The sequence below is a fragment of the Muscardinus avellanarius genome, assembly GCF_963383645.1.
Source record: "Muscardinus avellanarius genome assembly, chromosome: 7".
NCBI classification, from domain to species: domain Eukaryota; kingdom Metazoa; phylum Chordata; class Mammalia; order Rodentia; family Gliridae; genus Muscardinus; species Muscardinus avellanarius.
The window spans coordinates 84993142-85017478 of NC_137793.1; the positions used below are offsets into that span (position 1 = coordinate 84993142).

Genomic DNA, 24337 nt, shown 5'->3' on the forward strand with positions numbered 1-24337 from the left:
GCGCGGGGATTACAAGTGTGCACCACCACGCCCGGCTAGTATGTTTTATAAAATCAGTTTGTGTGTGTGTGGAGAGGGGTGATGGAAATTGAACCCAGGGCCTCATGTGCTCTACCACTAAGCCATACCTCCAGCCATAAATCTTATGTCCTAGTTCCCCAGTTATTTGGCAGTGGGGATCTACCTTTTAGAGAGTTGGGTGATAGATATAAAGGACTTAGACATTGCCTGCACTGAGTAAGGGCCATAGTTACTCTCATAGATACCATCCAGTTTCAAAAGGGTTGCCTGTTTTGTTCCAATGGTTCTGTCCTCCAGTGGGAGTTCAAATACATCCCACCCATTTCTGAATTTCACTGAGCAACATACTATAAAACAAATATGCTACTACCAAAGAAGTCTGGGTGAGACATCTGTCTAGAGACCTGTGTGACCTACAACTGCTAGTGTGAAGTCAACGGCAAATTTTTATTGGCCATAGTAAACTATTGAGTACATAAGGTAGGTAGAACATGAAAGTACTTTCACTAGTTGAACTTTTGTTTAAAGGACTGAATCATCCTATTCTTCTGTGTTTCTTAGGGAAAATACAAACATGAACTATGCTTTGATATTCAAGATAAGACAAGCATCTGCAGATTTACTGTGCCAGTGGTTATATTTGGTTTGTAAGGGTAGCATTTTCCATTCTGTTTTGGCACATCTAGTTAATTCTAAGTAAATAACACGGTGCAATGGAAAGAACTCTACTCTTGGTGTCATATAATTCATGTAAGAATTCTGGAATTCTGTTTCTATTACCCCTTGTGAAGTGGTGGTTGTTGTTTGTTTTTGTAGTAGTGGGGATTGAACTCAAGGGTGCTCTACTACTGAGCTACATCCCCAGCCCTTTTAATTTTTTTTGTTTGAGACAGTCTCACTAAGTTGCTCAGGCTGGTCTTGAACTTGTGATCCTCCTGCCTCGTTCTCCTAAGTACTGGGATTATGGGCATACAACACTACACCCAACTTTCCCTGTGAGTTCTTAGGCAATCAAGTGACTTAACTTTCACCCTTGTTCTTTTTATCTATAAATAGGGCTGGTGGTTTCTATCCTCACATGGTTAGTGTGATTATTAAACTAGATAATGCCTGTGAAAGCTCTTGACACATGGTATACGCTCAGTAAACCTCAATGAAACAGAAATGAGTTACTTGTTCAAGCCTCCTGTTTGCCAAGTGAGAAGGGCAGAATTAAACCATTAAACTCAATGCTTTTTGTGAGCAGCAATCTTCATTAAAATAATGAGAGGAGCGCTGGGCGTGGTGGCGCACGCTTGTAATCCCTGCACTTGGGAGGCGGAGACAGGAGGATCGCGCAGGTTCGAAGCCAGCCTCTCTGGCTTAAGAGACCCTGTTTCCAAATATAAAAATAGGTCTGGGAGTGTAGCCCAGAGGTCGAAGGGCTTCCAGGAACCCCAATACCACCAAAATAATAATAATAATAATAATAATAATAATAATAATAATAATAGGAGCTAGACACAGTGGTACATGCCTGTAATCCCAGTTCTTGGGAGGCTGAGATAGGATGATCATGGGTTTAAGGTCAACTTCAGCATTTTAGTGAGATCCCGTTACAAACTAAAACATAAAAAGGGCTAGGGGTATAGCTCAGAGGTAGAATGCCCCCATGTTCAAACCCTAATACAATAATAATAATAATAATAATAATAATAATAATGATGATGATGATGATGATGATGGAGCATTCCTTTATAGTACCAGGTTTGCTAAACCACTAAGTGTATAAATGAAGAAGAAAAAGAGCAAGGTTATTGAATCCTGCTCCTTTGCCAGAATCTAGTTCATGTAGTTTGATAAGCCAATGATGCTTATAAGTTGCCAAAATAGACAGGTAAATATAGGGTGGGATTTTCTCTCTTTTTATTTTTTGTGGTACTGGGAATTGAATCCAGTGGCATTCTACCTCTGAGCCACACCCCCAGCCCCATTTATTATTCTTTATTTTGAAGCAGGGTCTCACTAAATTGTAGAGGGCCTCACAAGTTGTTGAAGGCAGCCGTGAACCTGTGATTCTCCTGTCTCAGCCTCCCAAATACTGGGATTAAAAGTGTGCACCACCATGCCCGGCTTCTCCTTTTTATAAAATCAATTGGGTCAGAGAAATAAAAGAGTTTTCTTTCTTTTTCCAATAGTAAGAGGCTTGCAGATTATTCAAGGAAAATCTGTTTTCTACTATGTGGAATACCTTGAAAATAATTTAAACATCAAATGGATAAGTAGTTGTAAAAAAGCTAGTTTAATATTTAACTAGCATACTGAATAGAGTACTTAGGAAGTAAAAGTATTTTCTAGAGGAACTAGATATAATTTTAATCACTGCATTTTGTGTGTGTGTGTGTGTGTGTGTGTGTGTGTGTGTGTGTGTATGTGTTACTTGGAATTGAATCCAGAGGCATTCTACCTGCTTCTTCCCTAGACTGATTTTATTTCTTATTTGGGTCTTATTTGGGTCTTATTCTTATTTTATTTCTTAATAGGGTCTCTCTAGGTTGCTGAAAGCCTCACTAAATTGCTGAGGCTGTCCTTGAACCTACGATCCTCCAGTCTCAGCCTCCCAAGTACTAGGATTACAATTGTACGTCACCATGCCTGACTAATTACTGCATTTTTATACCTATCATTACAAATACTTTGATAATGTGATTTTTCCTTTTTAGTTGGAGATTAACATTTTCTTTTCTTACTTTATTTTTTGCTGGTCTGGGGATGGAACCCAGAGGCATTTGACCTCTGAGCTACACCCCCTGCCCAATTTTTTTCTTTATATTGAAACAGGGCTTCACTGAGTTGCTAAGGACCTCACTAAGTAGCTGAGGGTGTCCTCATGTGCGCCACCACGCCCGGCTGAGATGAACATTTTCATTCAGTGCTCTCCTTAAGTTGAGTTTTGTTGGATTAAGAGGAGTAAACTATACAAATAATCATTGGGGAGATTGTTTAGGTTGTTGTTGATGTCACAATCTCACACCTAAGTAAACAGCATTTATTTGCTATTATAGACCAGGAAGACTTCGTACACTCCAGAATTCGAGAAAGTGCTGAGCCTAAACTGAATTTTATACTGTTTTTCTTAAAATGTACTCAGAAGCATTTTACATGTTCTTATATTTTACCATCTGTTATTACTTAACCAAATTCTGTAGATGTAAGTAAACTTTTTTTTTTTTTTTTTTTTTTTTGTTACGGAGGAATGGAACCCAGGGACATTCTACCTCCAAGCTACACTCCCAACCCTATTTTTTTTTTTTTTTTTTTTTTTTTTTTTTGGTGGTACTGGGGATGGAACCCATCTACCTCCAAGCTACACTTCCAGACCTATTTTATATCTTATTTGGAAACAGGGTCTCTTACACCAGCAGGTCTGGCTTCAAACCTGCGCGGATCCTCCTGTCTCAGCCACCCAAGTGCGGGGATTACAAGTGTGCGGCACCACTCCCCACTCTTTGTTTGTTTGTTTGTTTGTTTGTTTGTTTTACGGGTCTGGAGATGGAACCCAGGGGCATTTTACCTCTGAGCTACAGCCCCTGCCCTATTTTTTATTCTTTATTTTGAAACCGGGTCTCACTGAGTTGCGGAGGGCCTCACTAAGTAGCTGAGGCTGTCCGTGAACCGCCATCCTCCGGTCTCAGCCTCCCGAATACTGGGATTACAAGCGTGCGTCACCACGCCCGGCTTATTTGTTTGTTTTTGAAACAGGGTCTCACTGAGTTGCGAAGGGCCTTGCTAAGTAGTTTAGGATATCCAAGAACTATGATCCTCCAGCATCCGACTCCCGAATGCTGGGCCCACCACACTGGGCCTATTAAGTAAACATTTTAAAATGTCTGCTTAACATGCTACATTTCACCTGTGTGTGTGTGTTTGTTTGTTTGTTTGTTTATTTGTTTTTGGTGGTACTGGGGTTCCTGGAAACTCTTCTACTTCTGGGCTACACTCCCAGACCTGTTTTTTATACTTTTTATTTGGAAACAGGGTCTTTTAAACCAGCACGGCTGGCTTCGAACCTGCGCGATCCTCCTGTCTCCGCCTCCCAAGCACCGGGATTACAAACGTGTGCCACCACACCCGACTCATTTCATGTGGTTTTTGTTTTTGTTTTTAGTGGGGTTTTTTTGGTGGTACTAGGGGTGGAACCCAGCGGCTTTCTACCTCCGGGCTATACTCCCAGACCTATTTTCTACTTTATTTGGAAACAGGGTCTCACTAAATTGCTGAGATCATGTGTTTTTTAAGTTTATTTTTTTGTTTGTTTTCTGCGGGATTAGAAATGGAACCCAGGGGGCACTCTACCACTGAGTGACATCTCTAACCCTTTTTATTTTTTTATTTTGAGACAAGGTCTTACTAAATTGCCCATTCTGGCCTTGAACGTGTGGTCCTCCTGCTTCAGCCTCCTGAGTAGCTGTACTTACAGGCATTCACCAGCTTGTCCAGCTTATTTCACAGTTTATTTAACCACTACCCACTTTATTCTCAGACATTAAGAATTTTCCCAATTTTTAGCCTTTAGAAAGAAAGCTGTGGTAGCGCGCGCTTTTAATCCCAGTGCTTGGGAGACTGAGACGGGAGGATAACACAGGTTCGAAGCCAGCCTCTGCTATTTAGTGAGACCCTCTTTCCAAATAATGTATAAAATAGGTTTGGAAGTATAGCCCAGAGGTAGAAAAGCCCCTGGGTTCCACCCCCAGTATTACACACATACACACATACACACACACACACACACACACACACACACACAATAAAGCTGCAATTACCATATTTATGCAGAACTTGTATGCATGACCTCCTCCATAGCATAGAGTCTCTGATCTTTTTTTTTTTTTTTTTTTTTTTTTTTGGTGGTACTGGGGTTCCTGGAAACCCTTCTGTCTCTGGGTTACACTCCCAGACCTATTTTTTGTTTTTTTATTTGGAAACAGGGTCTCTTAAACCAGCACGGCTGGCTTCGAACCTGCGCGTTCCTCCTGTCTTCGCCTCCCAAGCGCGGGGATTACAAGCGTGCGCCACCACGCCCGGCGAGTCTCTGATCTTTAACTGGCAATATTTCAAGAGTGCAAACCCAGATTGCCAACCTCGTGATGGCTTATTTTACAGCATCCCTAAGATCTATGCAGGGGATCCCAGTGTCTCTCACTCTTGGGGCTGGTGAGTCTCCTATCTGTAGTATCAACTGCTGGAAGTGTCTGCCTCTCATTGCAGGTATGATACATATTCTTTATTCTGGGTGTTGGATGCTCCTCAGTAATGGGAGGAAAGTCACGATAATGCTATGAACAGAGGAGGTCTGTGAAGCATAAACTTAAACACTGATTGTACAGCCATGTGTGAAAGCCTAGGATGGGGAAAATGGCTGCTTTGTGTCCTTTCCCATCTCTATAGGGAATCCATACAAATTTCTAGACAATCTGTTACTTAAAGCTTAAAATTGACCTTAAGAAGAAAGAGAAGATATCAGCTTTGCTGCTCAGAGATAATCAGCTGTTTATTATTTTACATCTGAAGATAAATATCTGAGGCAGTTCTGTCTATTATTCTGTGTAGTACTTTTAGACATACCAGCAAGAGCAAGTGTCTACCACTTAAAGAGAGCCCCAGTTGTCAGGAGATTTTGCTAGGAACCAGTGAACACTCCCTTACTTAATTCCCACAACAGCCCTCTAGGTGTTCTTCCCAGTCTGCAGTAAGCACACATGGCCAGAGAGGTTACAATACTTACAGGGTGCTGAGTTCTGTGCTCAGCTCTGACTCCAAAGCCCACAAGCCTCATAGCTCAGCCTTCCACGACTATAATTCTGAGCCACTCTGATGGTGAAGAGTTTATCAGTGAATATTAGTCCATCATTCAATATATGTATCTACATTCATTAAAGAAACAAAAACATTTTTTTTTTTTGCAATACTAGGCATAGAACCCAGGGATGTTCTACCACTAAACTACATTCCCAGCCCTTTTTTTTCTTTTTCTTTCTTTCTTTCTTTTTTTTTTTTTTTTGCGGGTCTGGGGATGAAACCCAGGGGCATTCGACCTCCGAGCTACACCCCCTGCCCTATTTTTTATTCTTTATTTTGAAACCGGGTCTCACTGAATTGCAGAGGGCCTCACTAAGTAGCTGAGGCTGTCCGCGAACCGCGATTCTCCGGTCTCAGCCTCCCGAATGCTGGGATTACAGGCATGAGCCACCACGCCCAGCATTCCCAGCCCTTTGAATTTCTTATTTTAAGACAGGGTCTCACTAAGTTGCCAAGGCTAGCCTCAAAATCGCAATCCTCCTGCCTCAGCCTCTGAAGCAGCTGGGATTATAGGCATGTACCACCACACCCAGCTTAAATACATTTCTGAAACATACATCATGTACAAAGCAGGTGCTTGAGGAGGATATAAAATAATAAAAAACATTGGTCTTGGCATTTGAACTTAAAGTCCAGTTGGGGAGGAGAGACAAAAATGCAATGTGAGGTAACACAAGGTTGACGTGGTAATATCTGTCAGTACTGCAGAGGGGCAATAAATGCCACAGTTCAGAGGAAAGAGAACTCGTTGTGATGAATCAGGATGACTCCAAACAAGAGGTGGTGATACATTTTCATCTATACCACATGGATTAAAGCAGAAATCGGTACCACATGGAACAGAGCAATAAAGTGTTACTTTTGGACAGTTCTAATTCCATTAAGTAGGGTAAGAACTATGGAAATCATCTTGAAAATAAGAGTCCTTTAGTATTTGAAATTTCTTTTACATCAGCACACTATAGAGTTTTGGTGGTATATTAGTGACTGAATTTTTTTCCTTCTTTTTATTTTCTGAAACTGTAAGGTAGTATTTTTCAAAATATGGCTCATGTGCCCAGTGTAGTGGTGCATGCTTGTCATCCCAGTACTTGGGAGGCAGGAGGACTGCAGGCTCATGGCCAGCCTCAGCAACTTAGTGAGACCCTCTGCAACTTAGTAAGACCTTATTTCAAAATAAAATGAAAAATTAAGGCTAGAAATATAAGTCAGAGGTAGAATTTTCATAGGTATTTCCATCCCCAGTAACAAATGTGTGTGTATGATATATATATATATATATATATATATATATATATATATATATATATATATATATCATGAACTAGTAACAGAATCACCTTGTAATTTATTTGTTTATGCATTTTCCTGGGCCTTACTTCAAACTGATAGAAACAGAATTTCTAGATGTAGGGCTTGAAACTCTGCTCTTTGGCTAAGTATTCTAAATGACATTTACATTGAAGCTTGCAAACCACTGTTGTAAACTGGGTGCCATGGCCCATGCCTGTAATCCTGAGCCAGGAGGACTGCAGATTTGAAGTCTGCCTCAGCAACTTAGCAAGACCCTGTTTCAAAATTAAAAACCTGGGAGGCTAAGACAGAAGGATGGCAGGTTTGTGGCCAGTCTCAGCAACTTAATGAGGCCCTCTGCAACTTAGTGACACCCTATTTCAAAATAAAAATATAGAACTGGGGATATAGCTCGGAGGTAGAATGAAATGCCACGGGTTCAATCCCTAGTAACATATACACAAAACTATTTAAAATAAAACGAGCTGGGGTATAGCTTGGAGGCAGAATCCCCTTGGGTTCAATCCCCAGTATCAAAAGGAAAAAACAAAAAAGAAATCATTGATGGAGGCGAAGACTTTGTTGTTGTCAGGATTATTGATAGATTTATGAATTAATTAAGCACTTATTTATTACACATGCACACACTCTCATTTAGTCTGTGAAAAAATATCAGGTAAGTGTCATAACCGCCACTTCATAAGTGATGAAACTGACGTTCAAGGAGACTAAAAATTTGCCTGAGGTCACCTGTCCAGCTGGGGAGATGGCCAAACCTGTTCTACTTGCTGTCAATGTCCATACCTCTTCCACAGTGCCTACTGCCCTGTTACCTAAACTATACTATGGTTACCAAACGTATTAATAATAAAAACATCTGTCATCTCAACTCTAATTGTGTGCCACATAATTAGACCAAAAACTTTTAATAATCCCAAATGGTACTCTTGACATATATGATAGCCAATATGGAGAGATATTAACATGTAATGTCAAAATGGGTTCCATCCCCAATAACTGCAAAAAAAAAAAAAAAAGAAAAAAGAAAAATCACCTTCCACCAGTTAGAACAGAGTGTCTCCTCACTTTAACGCCCTCCATATAGCTCCTGAAACTCTCCAGCTCTATCAGGACTTCCTTTCCTTGGTGTAATTCATCCCAATCCTTTTGCACCACGTCTGGAAAGGCAAACTGTGAACTAAAGTCTAGCCTTTGTTTCTAACAGGAACCACATTTTTTTTCCTGGCACAGGAATGGAAAGCTGCTATCTAATTCAAGAGGAAAAGTCAGTTGCTCGAAAACCTTCTGCTGATCTTATGACTTCAAAAAATAACTAAATCAAGAAAACTCCTCCTGGGAAGGGGACACACACCAGCCCACGTGAGGTCTTATATGGAGTAGGCATACTTATGACATAAGTCACTTTCAGGGAGCATTATAAGGCCCTGGGGCATACCCACACAGATAGAGGGACAAAGGGCTGTTTTCATCAGTGAATCCACCCAGGCTTGCCTTATATCTCTCACAAGGGGCTGGTGAGAGAAGATAGTACTTTCTTTCAAGATGCAATGACACAGTACAGTTCTTTCAGAAGACAATTTAGTAATATATAGCTAGAGCCAAATAGATGTTTGTAACCTTTTGCCTAGTAATATTCTCCTGGGAATTTATCTCCAAAAATAATTCAAAAGAAGAAACCAAGCTACATAAACGGCAACAAAATATGGATAGCAAGCTGGGTGTGGCAGCACATGCTTGTAATCCCAGCGTTTGGGAGGCTGAGACAGGAGGATTGCACAGGTTCAAAGCCAGTCTCAGCTTCTTAGTGAGGCTCTCAGCAACTTAGTGAGACCCTGTTTCCAAATAAAATATAAAATAGTTCTGGGAGTGTAGCCTGGAGGTAGAAAGTCCCTGGGTTCTACCCCCAGTACCACCAAAAAAAGAGAAAAATATGTATAGCCGCACTGTTTATAATAATGAAAGCCTGAAACCACCTATCTGTCCAAGAGTGGATGAGTAGTAACAGTATAACAATATCATATATGTATATATATGAAAAGAATGTTTTCCAATATGTATTCGTATATATGATAGAATGTTATGCTGCTATTAAAAGATATAAATATGATGAGTATATAGAAACATGAAAAGACATCTTTAAAAATATAAAATGAAAGCATTAGGATGCAAAATTATGTGGAGCTAGAAGAATTAGGGCTTTGAAGTTAGATAAACTTGTGCTATTAGCTATATGGATTTAGAAAAATCATTGAACTGAGTTTTGATTTTCTTGTCTGTAAAGTGGAGCTAGAAATATCTACCTTCCCAGGGGTATTGTAAGAATTAAAGATGTTATAAACTATACAGATAACATTTGAATAAACCATGGATATGATGGCAGGGAATGTTAAGAAATAATCATAAGTTTTATGCTAGGATGTGGGACTTGCTGGAATTTTTATTTGACATGAATTTGTTTTTATGATATCTTTTTTTTGTGTGTTGTTGTTGTACTGGGGTTCCTGGAAGCCCTTCTACCTCCGGGCTACACTCCCAGACCTATTTTATATTCTTTTATTTGGAAACAGGGTTTCTTAAGCCAGCAAGGCTGGCTTCGAACCTGTGCGATCCTCCTGTCTCCTCCTCCCAAGCGCGGGGATTACAAGCGTGCGCCACCACGCCCGGCTTTATGATATCTTAAATGTAATGCGGTTTCCCCTTCATTCCTATGCTCTTAGAAATTTTCACACTCCCTTGTGTAAGAATGTGTGCATATAATCTAGAAACTTGCCTGAATGGATCACTGAGCCCTATTTTGAGAAGAATGCTAGATTAGGGCTTCTGAAATCAGCTCTGGGAAATGATAGGACTCTTCTCCCCCAACACAGACGCATGGGAAGGTGACTGTTAGATGCCAGGGACTCATCTCTATGTATTCGGAGGCATATGTGAAGCTCATTAGGTAGGGCCCTCCTCTCCTCTAAAATCTAAGGATGGAGTGTATTCTCATGACCAAATGCTTTCCATTTGCTTCAGAATCCTAAACCTCACTCCCATCAACACCTCCTTTCAGAGTTAGATTTAAGAGAAAGGGGACTAGGCAGGAAAATGAAATGAAAGATTTTCATTCCATTAGTAGATACTGAGTCTGTGGTTTGTGTTAGATTGTGTTTGGCACATATGGATAGATACATACTAAACCAGTTGGGATATGTTTGAAAAATAAGGCTTTAGAATCTTCTGGAAAGCCTCTTTCTTCCAAGGCAGTGTTGACAGAGAAAAAAGTATTGGTAGGTTTGGATCTATCCATCTTTCTCCATCCAGGATTGGCTCAGAGATAAGAATATAACCTGAGCTGGGCATGGTGGTGCACGCCTGTAATCCCAGCACTTGGCAGGCTGAGACAGGACGATCGCAAATCTGAGAACAGGCTCAAGCAAGTAGTGCGACTCTTATCAACCTAGCAAGACCCTGTTTCAAATTAAAACTAAAAAATAGGGCTAGGAGTATAGCTTGGAGGCAGAATACCCCTGGGTTTAATCCCCAGTAACACACATGAGCGCACACACACACATACGAATATAACTAATATAACTAGATATATTTTTTCTAGATAGGTAAGAAAATAAACCCCAGGTGCGTGTGTTGGAGGGGAGGGATCCTACTGAACTGTCAGGTAGCATAGTGGAGAAAGGATTGTAACCCTTTAGTCTTAGAAAAGCAATACCAATCTACTAATCTTACTAATGGAAAATGAATTGTGGCAAAACTATGTTCAGGGGAAGTTTTGGGTCAGTCACTCCAAAAAAATTTTGGAAAGCCTTGTTCTGCTTGGCAGTAAAACAAAAATGATCTCTGTTTGGGGTTATACCAAATTCTCTTTAATTGATCGTTTTCCCTTTGCATTCTCACAGCCAGGGATGCCACTGATGAAATATTCAGCATTGGGATGATACTTGATGTATAATTAAGTAGGATTCATTTAGCAGTTCAATTTTATAGACCTTTAATCTTCAACTTAATAAGCCTTCATGTAGAGACTCTCATAAGCCAAAATAAAAGGTTTTCAGAAATACTATCCTCTTTGGAAAAAAGGCATAATACTGAATGTGAGTAGTTACCATAGATAGAAAAGAAGATGTTTCTTAAGCATGTCTGTGTGCCAGGTAAGGTGCTAACTTTTTTTGTATATATACATTATGCCTTTTTTTTTTTTTTTCAGTACTGGGGATGAAACCCAGGGGCATTCTGCCAGCCCTATTTTTTATTCTTTATTTTGAAACAGGGCCTCATTGAGTTACAAAGGGCCTCACTAAGTAGCTGAGGCTGTCAGGGAACCTTGATCCTCCTGTCTTGAGACTCCCAAATGCTGGGATTACAAGCGAGCACTGCCATTTAATCTGGGCGGGGGGGGGGGGGGGGAGAATGCGCACGTGTGTGTGTGTGTGTGTGTGTGTGTGTGTGTGTGTGTTAGTTGTTATCGGGGCTTGAACCCAGTGACTTTCTCCCTCATAACTTATGGAAATTGCCCTTACTAGGTTACTAAGCATCTTCCCTTTGCTGAGGCTGGTTGATCCCGCACTGACTCAGCCTCCCAAGGACTAGAAGTGCAAGCATGTGCCTCCACATCTGGCGTAAGCCATTTAATTTCCACAAATCTGTGAGGTGGATGCTGTTAGGTCCCTTATACAGATGAAATAACTGAGGCTTCGAGAAGAATTTGAATAATTTACTTTAGGATCATGAAATAGATAAGTAGCCAGGACTGGAACTCAAGTCAGGTTCCTTCTGACTCCCGTGCTTTTCCCTAAATATCTGTAGGCTTTCTATTGCAATGCACTTTTACTTGTTACGGCTCATTTAGTTCCCCTCGTAAACCAGTGATATGGAGCGCAATTATAGGATTCTTCCTCTTAGCAAAAGTCGCAGAGCTAGGATCAGAACCGTGGCGGTGGAGGTAGTAGAGATGGTGGTGGTGATGGAGGTGGTTGTTCTTCATAATCCTCATCTCAGTTACCTTTATTGAGTGCCTTCTATGTATAGGCTCTGTGCTAAGCATTTTCCGTGTTTTTCTTCATTTTAATCTTTATAATAATCTCTTAGGTGGGCACTATTATTATCCCATTTGGTGGGTAAGAAAACCAAGACTCAGAGGGGCCAATGACTTGCTCCAGATTATACAGCAACAAGTCAGGACTAGAACTCAGATCTGCAGTACTGATAACACAGTTGATAAAAGCTGCTGCTGTTTGTGAAGTGCTTATCATATATCAGATTCTGTCTTTAAAAAACAACCTAGAGCTGGGCATGGTGGCACATGTCTGTAATCCCAGTACCTGGAAGACTGAGACAGGAAGATAGCGGGTTTAAGGAAGCCTCAGCAAGTGGTAAGACTTGCATCAGCCCAGTGAGACCCTGTTTCAAAATAAAATCTAAAAAAAATATGCCTGGGGACGTAGCTTGGAGGTAGAATGCCCCTGAGTTCAATCCCCAGTACTACACACACACATACACACAAATAAAACAACTTATTTGACCTAATTTAAAATTAGTTGACATTGCTCTTTTAATATTCTCCTTGCTGCCCAAACTGTAGTCTACAGATCAGTGGTACTGACACAATCTTGAAGATTATTATAAACACAGAATCTCAAGCATCAAAACGGACTTACTATATCAGAAATGTATTTTAAAATATTTCTGTGTTTAAAACACATTTTTACCTGAGTTCCATCCCCAGACCTGCAAAAAAAAAACCTACACACATTTTTATTTTTATTTACTTTTTGTGATGCTGGGGATGGAACCCAGGGACATTCTACCTCTGAGATACACTCCCAGCCCTATTTTTATTCTCTATTTTGAAGCAGGGTCTCACTAAGTTGCAGAGGGCCTCACTAAGTAGCTGAGGCTGGCCGAAAACCTGGGATCCTCCTGTCTTAGCCTCCCAATCACTGGGGTTACAAGCATGTGTCACCAAGCCCAGCAAAACACATTTTTATTTTAACACATTTCATGTGCACGTTAAATGTCCTGCACCACCAATATACAGACAGAGAAGAGAACAAATTGGTAGAACAGTCGAGATCTGGGGATTCTCAGAATGGTTCTTTAGAAATCAGTATTGAGCTAGAAGAAAACGCTCTGTTAATAAATTTGATAATGGTGACATTTTCTAATTTGTAATTGTATTTTCTCATTTTTTTCTTTGATAATTTTCCAGCTTCTTTTTCTGATTTTATTTTCCTCTAGTAAATTGAGAAGATGACAGTTGGAAAAATGGTAAAGAAATACCTCTGGAAAAATTCAGATATACATAATTGATTTTTGTATTTTTCTTCAATTTGAGAGTTTTTTATTTTTTTATTTATTATTTTTTTATGGTACTGGGGTTCCTGGAAGCCCTTCTACCTCTGGGCTACACTCCCAAACCTACTCTTTATACTTATTTTTATTTGGAAACAGGGTCTCTTAAACCAGCGTGTCTGGCTTCGAACCTGCACAATCCTTCTATTTCCACCTCCCAAGCACGGGGATTACAAGTGTGTGCCACCATGCCCCTCTAATTTGTGAGTTTTTTAAATTCTTAAATTTCTGATTGCAATTTTATGTTGCCTAATACAGAATAGTCATACTTTTCTGTTAGCAAACTAGTTTTTAATTCACATAAAAGAACTGAGTGTTAATTTCTTTGGTGTTTTACAAAAAGCACCCAATTTCTACCTACATGAACTGAAGAATCAGGCTTCAGAATTATTTTTAGAAATCATCTAAGCAAGAAGAACTTATAAAAGTAAACTTAGAAAGAATATATATATATATATATATATATATATATATATATATATATATATATATAAAATCTGGTGCTGGGTGTGGTGGCACAGGCTTGTAATCCCAGTACTGAAGAGGCTGAGACAGGAGGATCTCAGGTTTGAGGCCAGCCTGAGGCCCTTTGCAACTCAGTGAGACCCTGTTTCAAAATAAAGAATAAAAAGTAGGGCTGGGGGGTGTAGCTCCAGGAGGTAGAATGCCCCTGGGTTCCACCCTCAGTACAATTTCTAGATAATGGAAATATGAGTGGTTCTTATTTTCTCCTTTGTGTTTTCCTAAATATTAAACGTGTATACAGTGAGCACTCATTCATTCAACAAATAGATAATGAGCACCTACTAAGCAAGTGCTCTTCTAGGTATTGGAGATATAGCAGTGAATAAACCAGATCCCCCCCCACACACACACACAAGAAAAAAATCTCTGTTCTGATGTCAGTATCTTTGATCCTTTCCTCAGATTTCTTGAGGAAGAACTTAAGCTTTCCTCTTTGCCGAGTGAACACTTGGTAGTCAAAATCCAGAAAGTTGAATGAAGAAAGCATGCATCCAGTATCTGTATATTCTCTCACTCTTCCTGTCAATATTCTCTGGAAAAGAAATACTTGTCTTTTGGGAGGAGGGGGGCACTTAAGAGGGTGTGAGGATTTAACCGTTCTTAAACAGCTTTCAAAATCTTTTAATTTTTAAATTCCTGTTCAGGGTCCCTGCACGAACTGTATTTAAGAAAAGTACACTGTCACATCTTTTATGGTTTTAAATAGCACAAACTGCCTTCCTAAGATAAAAATGGGGCGTATTCTTACACATATTCAAAAGGATGCATACAGGAAGCTAGTAGCTGTTACTGTAGTATTGTTTATAATGCCAAAGGTTGCAAAAACTCTTAAGGTCCAGCAGTAGAGGACTTGTTAAATAAAGCATACCATCCATATGGTATATCGCACATTTAAAAAATGGGGCAGATCTTTATATTCTGGTGTGGAAGTCTGCAAGGTCATAGTAGAGTATGCATATTATGCTATCAGTCATGCTTAAAAAATTACACACACACACACACACACACGCACGCACGCACGCACACACACACACACATACCCTGTATCCAAAATAGTACTTGCTTCCTGGGAGGAGAACTAGGTGAGTGGGAGACTTAGTTTTTCTTATATACCCTTTGTACCATTTGAAATTTTTTTGTGTGTGTGGTACTGGGGATGGAACCCAGGGTCTTTCTACCTCCAGGCTATACTCCCAGACCCATTTTTATGTTTTATTTTATTTATTTATTTTTTTGTGGTCCTGGAGGTGGAACCCAGAGGCTTTCTACCTCCGGGCTATACTCCCAGACCAATTTTCTATTTTATTTGGAAACAGGATCTCACTAAGTTGCTGAGATCCTCAGTAAGTAACTGAGGCTGGCTTTGAACCTGCGCGATCCTCCTCCTGTCTCAGCCTCCCAAGCGCGGGGATTGCAAGCGTGCGCCACCACGCCCGGCTTTTATGTTTTATTTGAAAACAGAGTCTCATTAGATTGCTGAAAGCCTCACTAAGTAGCTGAGGCTGGCTTCAAACCTTTGTGATCCTCCTGTATCAGCCTCCCATGCGCTGGGATTACAAGCGTGCGCCACCACGCACAGCTCTACCATTTGAATTTTAAACCACAGTCTTTTATCACTATAAATACAACTTAAAGTATTAATGGATCATTTTTTAAGGAGTGGGTTCCATGACTTTTACCTGAAATAATGCCCCATCTGATTACTTCTACTGCTCCAACTCTTGCCCCCTTTTCAGACAGATTCCTTCTCTGGACAACTTCAGTCTGAGTGTGCATTCATCTGATTTCCTTTGCTGGAAACTATTGTGTATGGTAAACCATCATGCATTGCTTTGTCAAATTTTTCCTTTTTTTTTTTCCAGTACTGGGGATGAAATCCAGGGACATTGTACCTCTGAGCTATATCCCCAGCCCTATGTTTTAGTCCTTTTATTTTTTGAAACAGGGTCTCACTGAGTTGGGAAGGACCTCGCTAAGTAGCTGAGACTGTCCGGGGAACCGCAATCCTCTGATCTCTGCCTCCCAAATGCTGGGATTATAAGCATGCACCACCATGCCCGGCTCCTATTTTTTAAAATAGCATAATCAATCATCTTGCATTAAAATCCCCATTTTTGTATTTCCATTTCTGCTTAATTGAGCCTTTGGAGATTACACGGGGAATACAACCTTGCAAAGAGGAGGAATGGTCAGTAGAAGATGTGTGACCAACCAAGTAAAAGGGAGGGAGCAAATGGGAAGGAGCGTAAGGCTCCCTCCTTACCACCAGACTTTACCACATTGACCACATAACAAGTTTATTTGATTTTTTTTTCTTTCTTTTTTTTTTTATTGGTGCACTGTATTCATACATCATAGTGGGATACAAACTTTTGTAGACATACATGCACACATCGCCCAGTCAGCCCCCACCCGAACCCCACCTCATTCTCTCCCCATCCCTCCCTCCCATGCTTGGCTTAGTGGTTGGCATCTAGTATTATAGCAATTTATCCAAAATTAAAAATGATAATCTCACATAACAATTTCATTTGTCTGATACCAAGCTTTTGATGACTTAATGATAACATTTCAATATTTCTTTTTACTTTCTTTCTTACCAGAGAATATTTTTTTCTATTTTTTTTAGGTGAAACTATCATATATTTATATATTTATTTTTCAGGAAAAAAAATCTATCCTAATATGGAAAATGGACTCTAGATACCCAAAACGATCTTGAAAAAGAACAAAGCTAGAAGATATATATTTTCTGATTTCAAACCATATAAAGCCACAATAATTGAAACAGTGTAGTACTATTCTAAAGGCAGATATATAAACCATTGGAGTTAAGTAAAAGCCTAGAGCTAAATTCTTCCCTATATTATCAAGTTATTTTTGACAAGGTTTCCACGAACATTTGGTGGTGGAAATAATAATCTTTTAACTAAATATTGTTGAAACATAATAATTACATGGAAAAGAATAAAGTTGGACCCTTACCTAATCCCATATACAAATATTAACTCAAAATAGATAAAAGACCTAAATATAAATCTTAAGACTATAAACTTTTAGGAGAAAATCTGGGTCATAAAATCTCACAACATTGAAATTGGCAGTGATTTCTTGGATATGATTTCAATGGCACAGGCAACAGAAGAGTATACAAACTCCCTAAAAAATAAATAAAAAAAATATTGTATATCCAAAGACAATGTAAACAGAGTTAACAGTTACTAATAGAATGGGATAAAATATTTCCAAATGCTATATCTGAAGGTATATTAATATTCCAACTAGAAATCCTAAAAATTAACAACAATAAAGGCAAACAATACAATTTAGAGATAGGTAAAAGACTAGCATAAGTAATGAATCTCCACAGATAACCAATCTTAGTTGTCTGTTGGATGGAAACTCTTGTTTCTCTGGTTCTGGTGTGTGTTACCTATTTCTTCTTTGTAGTTAATCTCTTTGAGTATTTTCTCTAGTGCTGGTTTTGAAGACATAAATTCCTTCAGTTTCTGTTTGTCATGGAAGCTTCTTATTTCTCCATCTAATTTTATAGAAAGTTTTGCTGGGTAGGAAATTTTTGGCTGGAAGTTGTTTTCTTTCAGAGTTTGGAATATGTTACTCCAAGCCCTTCTGGCTCTCATGACTTGGTTTGGGAAGTCTGGAGTGATTCTAACTGGTTTGCCTCTGAATGTCACTTGGCCCTTTGTTTTTGTTGCCTTTAAGATTCTCTGCTTGGCTTCCACATTGGTCATTTTGACAATTATGTGGCGTGGGGATCCTCTTCTCTGATCCTGTCTAAAGGGAGTTCTATAAGTTTCCTGGACCTGTGTATCAACCTCTTGCTCTATGTTTGGAAAATTTTCTGCTATTACTTCCTTGAAGAGATTGTTGATCCCTTTGGTTTCACTTTCTTTTCCCTCCTCTATTCCAATTATTCTTAGGTTAGCTCTCTTAAAATGGGCCCATATTTCTTCAATATCAGATTTCTGCTGTCGGATATTTTTTCCTAGATTAGAAACTATGCGTTCATTTTTGGAATGATCATCTTCTAAGAGCGAGATTCTGTTCTCCATGTGGTCTAATCGGTTGTTCATGCTTTGAATTGAGGCCTTTACTTCATTAATTGCATCCTTTATCTCTTTTTGGCTCTCTCTGAGTTCTTTTCAAAGCACCTCTATTATTTCTACAGTTATTTTCCTGATTTGATCTTCTAGAAATCTCTGATTTTCTGTTTTATCGGGTTCTGATGTTGTGGGGTTGTGGGCATTCATTGCTCCAGTATTATTCCTCTTTCCCATGATTTAGAAAGTTTGTGCCTTCTCTGGGTTCTTCCCTTGGGTCACTATGACTTCACTTAAGGTGTTCTGGATCTCGAGTCTGTAGTATCTCAGACCCCACTACTCCTTTACTGGGTTGTATCACAGAGTCTCTGACCCAGAGAGTCGATAGAGGCTGCTTTAGACTGTGGGGGGGTGGTGCCAGGTTGCACGTTCTCCTATGGTGTGATATCTCTGCCACCGCCCCTCCCCCACTGGGTCAAGTCCCAGGGAGTACAGTACTAGGATTTCTCCTCTGTGGCCCGCAATTTGACTCACTGTTCTTGAGTACGCAGATGTAGCTGTACTGGATTCGGGGAATTCTCTGCTGCTGCCGCCAGTGGCAATATGGCGCTGCTGCTATGCCCTCGGCCGTGAGGCTGGCGTATTTCTTCTTGGTTTTGATTTCCACTCTGGATCCCTGCAGCGTGTGCTGAGCTCAGCCACTGGGAGCTTTAGATTTTACCTGTGGTGAGAAATCCCACCTGGCTGTCTGCAGCGGCTCACCTCGGCTTGCTGTAGCCATCCGGTGAATTTGCCGCTGCCACCGGCAGTATGGCACTGCTGCCGCGGTCTCGGGCGTGAGGCCGGTGTATCTCCTCTGTGGCTCTTAGCTCTGTTCTCAGTCCGCTTTCTCTCTGGAGCCTGGTGATTTTTTTGTTTCTCTGGTGATGGTGTTTTCTGGCTATGAAAGGTGCTGATTTTGTGGTAATGGAGATTAGTTGTTAGCGGGGCTCTTAAGCCCCGCTTTTCTCGGTCGCCATCTTCACAAGTTTATTTGAATTAGTGATCACTTTTTATAAAATGTTAAAAGTCTCTGGGAAGGTAACGCCTTCACATTTCACACTGAATTAATCCTAATAGTATGACACCATTTAGTTAAGAGCATCTGCACTTAAGAGGTGATCAAAGGTGGGGAGAGAGAAGTTCAATTTTTGAAGCAGGACTCGCTGAACCCAAAGGGCTTGAAGATCACCTGGTCCAAACCCCTGCTTCTTAGATGATGAATATGTGTTCGTCAGGGTGTTGACTTAGGTTGCAAGGCAAAGGCATCGGGGAAGTCCAAACACAAACTCGAAACTCCTTTTAAATTCATTTGAGGAACTACACCGTCTGACCTCTCAAGGAAAGGGTCTGGCCTAGGTAAAAGATGGGTTCATTCCAGACAAGGAAGCCATAGGTGGGCTCTGTGTCTAGTGAGAGGAGAGAGAAAGCAGGAAGCTGGGGTAAAAGATGTGGCTGGTGTCAAGTTTCCTTCCTTGGTAACTGTCCAGTGGTCTGCGACAGTCTGTCAATGAAGTCTTGTATTTTGGCTGAAGCCGAGTTAAGATAATCAGAAATGGGTTGGAAGGCTCCAAACCCCAACTTCCCCTTACCCAGCCCAGTTTCCCTACTTCAAGAAACAAACTGCACTTAGGTTTATAGGTTTTATCAACCCTTTCCCATTCCCCCTTTCCCACCACATCTGGAAAAGAAAAGTCCCACCACATCTGGAAAAGGAGAACGCAATACAAAGAGGAGAGGTTTCATTATTCTCAGGAAATTTTCTACCGATTTCCCAGTATCTTCTGTGTCCGGAAAGTGAGTTAGCCATTTGGGGGTAACCATGGAGATATTACTGGCCTCAGACTTGTTTCCTTCCTTTTCTTTGCTATTAAAATCTTTTGGCCGGGTGTGGTGGCGCACGCTTGTAATCCCTGCTCTCGGGAGGCTGAGACAGGAGGATCGCACAGGTTCGAAGCCAGCCTCAGCTACCTAGTGAGGCTCTCAGCAACTTAGTGAGACCCTGTTTCCAAATAAAATATAAAAAATAGGTCTGGGAGTGTAGCCCAGAGGTAGAAGGGTTCCATCCAAAAGAACAAACAAACAAACAAACAAAAAACAAACAAAAAAACCCTTTGCTCTGATTTCATCAGGCACTCCACGTCTCCGGTGTCTGGATTCCGCAGCTCCTACCTCTCCCGGGGAGGGGGAGACTCTTATAGGTAGCCGGAACACTATTTATGTATTTGTTTATTTACTTATTTATTTCTTTTGCGGTACTGGGGATGGAACCCAGGGGCAATTTACTTTTGCGTTACACCCCTATCCTTATTTTTTTTTTTTTTTAAACAGGGTCTCACTAAGTTGCAGAGGGTCTAAGTAGCTAGGGCCGTCCGTGAACCGCGATCCTCCTGTCTCAGCCTCCCAAATGCTGGGATTACAAGTGTGCGTCACCACGCCAAGCTTAATTTTATTTTACTTTTGAAACAGGATCGTGGCTGAATTAACCACGCACTGGCCTCGAACCTGCCACCCTCCGTTCTCGGCCTCCCAAATACTGGAATTATAGGCGTGCGCCACTCAGGAACACATTTTCAAACGAGGTGAGTGTGAAGGCACAAAGACAGGTGAGGTTTTTAACTGAAGTGGCAACCAGTCCCACTCACCGGTCCCCTAGTTGCAGCCTCTGGGTTCTGGATCTCCGCCCCAGCCTCCGACTACAAATCCCAGGACACCGTGCGCTGTCGGTGCCCTGCAGGATCCTTCCCCCCGCTCTCCAGGAGCCCCGAGAGAAAGGTTCCGCACGCGGCGCGCGGCGAGTTGGCTTGTTTGCACCGCGGTGACGGAGGCTGGACGCCCGGCGGGCTGCAGGCGGGGGCGTCGGGAGGCGGGTTCCGCCTCGCTTTAGCACTGGGGGGCGGGAAGGAGGGGAGGCCGGGCTAGCGGCCGCGAGCCAGCCGCGAAGACCGCGGGCTGAGGAGATGGAGGGCGAAGGGCTGCAGTGGGGCAGCGAGCCAGTCTCGGGTCCTGGCCCCGGAGGTGGCGGAATGATCCGCGACCTGTGCCGGGGCTTCGGCCGCTACCGCCGCTACCTGGGGCGCCTGAGACAGAACCTGCGCGAGACCCAGAAGTTCTTCCGCGACGTCAAGTGCTCCCACAGCCACAGTCGTCCCTCCTCCCCCGCGAGCGGCGGCGCGGCCGAGCCCGGCCCTGCCCGCGATGTCGCCGAAACTGGGCTGCAGGCGGGTAAGGAGGGCAGGCCCCGGGAAGGAGGCGAACTGCAGCGTGGACCGCAGCCCTGCCCTGCAAAACAATCCCGGGAAGAGGCGCACGGGGGGAGTTGGGCCTCTGGGCCTGGGCCGGCAGGACCCGAGATGCCGAGCGAGGGCATCCTTGGGCGGGGGCGCCCCGGCGCGGCTGGGAACCTGGGGGCCCGCGGCGCCCGAGTGCAGGAGCCGGGGGACCCGCGGGGAGCTGGTGTTTGGAGAGGGCGGAGGTTAGTCCAAGCAGTGGGGAAAGTTGCTCTGAGTTGGCAGTGGGGTGTGCTGTTGTGGGTCAGAGTCCCAGTTTGGGGATGGAGAAGTGGTAGACAAGATGTCCCAGGAGCCGGAGGAAGCCTTGGGACTGTAGTGGGATGTGTGTGTGTAAAATGCTTGTACACCAAATCATGAGGCAGCGCTGTAAAGAAGGAATGCGCTCTAAATAGGATTGGGAGTCACCAAAGGAAAGCCTTCCGAATGGAGGCCGGGGAATTGCCCAGAGGTCGTGCTTGTGCTTATGGTGAAGAAGTTAGAGAGGGAAGGGATCTTATTTTTGTTCCTAGACCCCTGGAGAACTAGCTACTCTTGTCCTTCTTGACATGATTCCTTTTGGGATGTGCCAGGGGCCCCAAAACACTTAAAATCGTGCATGGCCTTTAAACTTTCCTAACTTCATATTTCCTTATAAACCACTGTTGGTGGGGAACTCCAGATTGTTGACTCCGTGTCTTACTAGAATACAAGTTGGAAGGAAGAAGGGACTGGCATCCCATATAGATATTTTGGGGACAACAGGGCAGGAATGTCCATGGGTTAATTTAGTGATTTCCAGGCTGAAGTGCATCCCAGGAGCTTATAAAATACCATGTCTCAGATTTTCTCTCACAGATTCTGATTAAGTAGATGTGGTCGGTGGATCCTAAGAATCTAATTAACAGGAAGAGACCTGTGATTCGGATGCAGGCGGTCTGCTAACACATATCCAGAAGCACAAGTTTGGATGCTGATAGCAAATTGGAATTTGAGATTGAGACTTGAATGAAGTGTGTTGGGCCTTAAATTCCCAAGGTTCATGTTTATATTTTAAATGTAATGGAGCATGTAATCCCAGTACTTGGGGGGCTGAGACAGGAGGGTAGCAGGTTCAGAGCCCAGCCTCAGCTACTTAGTGAGGCCCTCTGCAACTTGGTGAGATTCTGTTTCAAAGTAAAGAATAAAATTAAGGCTGGGGGTGTAACTCGGAGGTAGAATGCCTCTGGGTTCAATTCCCAGTACAGAAAAAAAAAAAAAAAAAAAAAAGACTTTGCTGGGTGTGGTGGTACACACTTGTAATCCCAGTACTTGGGAAGCTGAGACGGGAGGATTGCAGATTTGCAGCCAGCCTCAGCTACTTAGTGAGGCCTTCTGTAATTTAGTGAGACCCTGTTTCAAAATAAAGAATAAAAAATAGGGCTGGGGTGTAGCTCGGAGGTAGAATGCCCCTGGGTTGTGTCCCCAGTACTTGGGAGAAAAAAAAAAGTGAGACTTCAGAGGTGGTGATAAAAATGAGCTCATGAGATTCTGGCAGGAGCCTAAATGATACCATTTCATTTAGTTGGCCTGAATATTAATTAAAAAGTTCAGATTTTTTGTTGGTGGATAAACTGGATTAGGATGATGTCTAGCTTTTATGAAGCTGTGGCTTTGATCTTATATCCAGAGATTTGCTGTTCTAGAAATGGGCTTTCAGAGGGACTGATTTCTGTGAGGCTGTCAGAAACACAGCTTGGTGAAAACAACTAATATGTTCAGAGAGGCTCCCCAGAATGCGTGCTCTCCCCCCCACCCCCCGCAGTGCTTCCCAGCAGCTTTCTCTGCTCAGAAGTTTCTCTCAAAGCTTATCTTAAAGGCCCTGGATTGCTGTCTTATTTCATTGTATTTTAGTTAATTAAAAGTTTTGGTGCCCGTGATCAAACCCAGGACCTCATTCATACTGGGCAAATGCTGTACCACTGAGCCACACCCTCACTCTGCTCTCTTATTTTAAACAACTATTTTGGAATTATTCCTAAAAACAAACAAATAACAGATTCATCTTAGAGAGATGGAGGTTTTCTTTTTTGTGTGTGTGTGGTACTGGGGATGGAACCCAGGGGCATTGGAGAGCCTAAGTTGCTGAGGCTTGCCTACGAACCTGCGATCCTCATGTCTCAGCCTCCCAAGTACTAGGATTACAAGTATGTGTCACCACGTCCTGCTTTAAATTGGTTTTTAAAGAATAAAATTTAGAGCCCACCCAGATGCCTTTGAAACTTTCAGCTTGGTGTGATAGGACATGTCTGTAAACCCAGTTACTTGGGAGGCTGAGAAAGGAGCAGATTTGAAGCCAGACTCAGCAATTTAGTGAGGCCCTCTGAAACTTAATAGCTCAGAGGTAGAATGACCCTGGGTTCAATTCCTAGTACACACACACACACACACACACACACACACACACACACAATTTACGAAATACAAATGCACCTTTGTATTGTGCCTCATTGGCTTTTCTAGTTGACTGCATCATGAACTGATTTTTGCCTGTTTAACTCTCTTTACCCTCTAGTGTCTGTTCATCCCAAATAAAAACCTGGGAAGGTACAGATGATAGGTGGGGAACAGTTTCATCTTGTTCCATAAGATGCCTCCCTTCTCATCAGTGTGGAGGGTCTTTGAGGTTAAATGCACCAGAGAAAAGGAGGTGGCGCTTGCTATTTTACTTTAGTGGGTGTCATTTCCCAGCTATTCAGGTAATTATGTTAGAAAACACTCCTTAAAAGGCAACTAGGTCTTGTTTTCTCCTTTTACAGGCTATCTTTGTAAGGTCAAAGTCATTCAGAGACTCTCATTTCTTTTGTGAATACTAGTTTCTGATTAATCAGAACTTGGAATGTTAAGGAAAGGAATACTCCTTCACCTAACAAACTTCGAGAAGGC

At 41.9% G+C, this 24337-nt stretch overlaps 1 protein-coding gene across 2 annotated transcripts in view; it reads left to right on the top strand.

Annotated features, from left to right (window-relative positions):
- Positions 1 to 21103: 21103 nt before the first annotated feature.
- DSTYK (dual serine/threonine and tyrosine protein kinase) overlaps positions 21104 to 24337 on the top strand; it is a gene marked incomplete at both ends in the record, with an annotated part of 57713 nt that continues 54479 nt past the window's right edge. For both annotated transcript variants that reach the window (XM_080699595.1, XM_080699596.1), the window contains one exon: positions 21104 to 21368. In XM_080699595.1, the coding sequence (XP_080555721.1) occupies positions 21104 to 21368 (265 nt within the window). The remainder of the gene's footprint in view (positions 21369 to 24337) is intronic.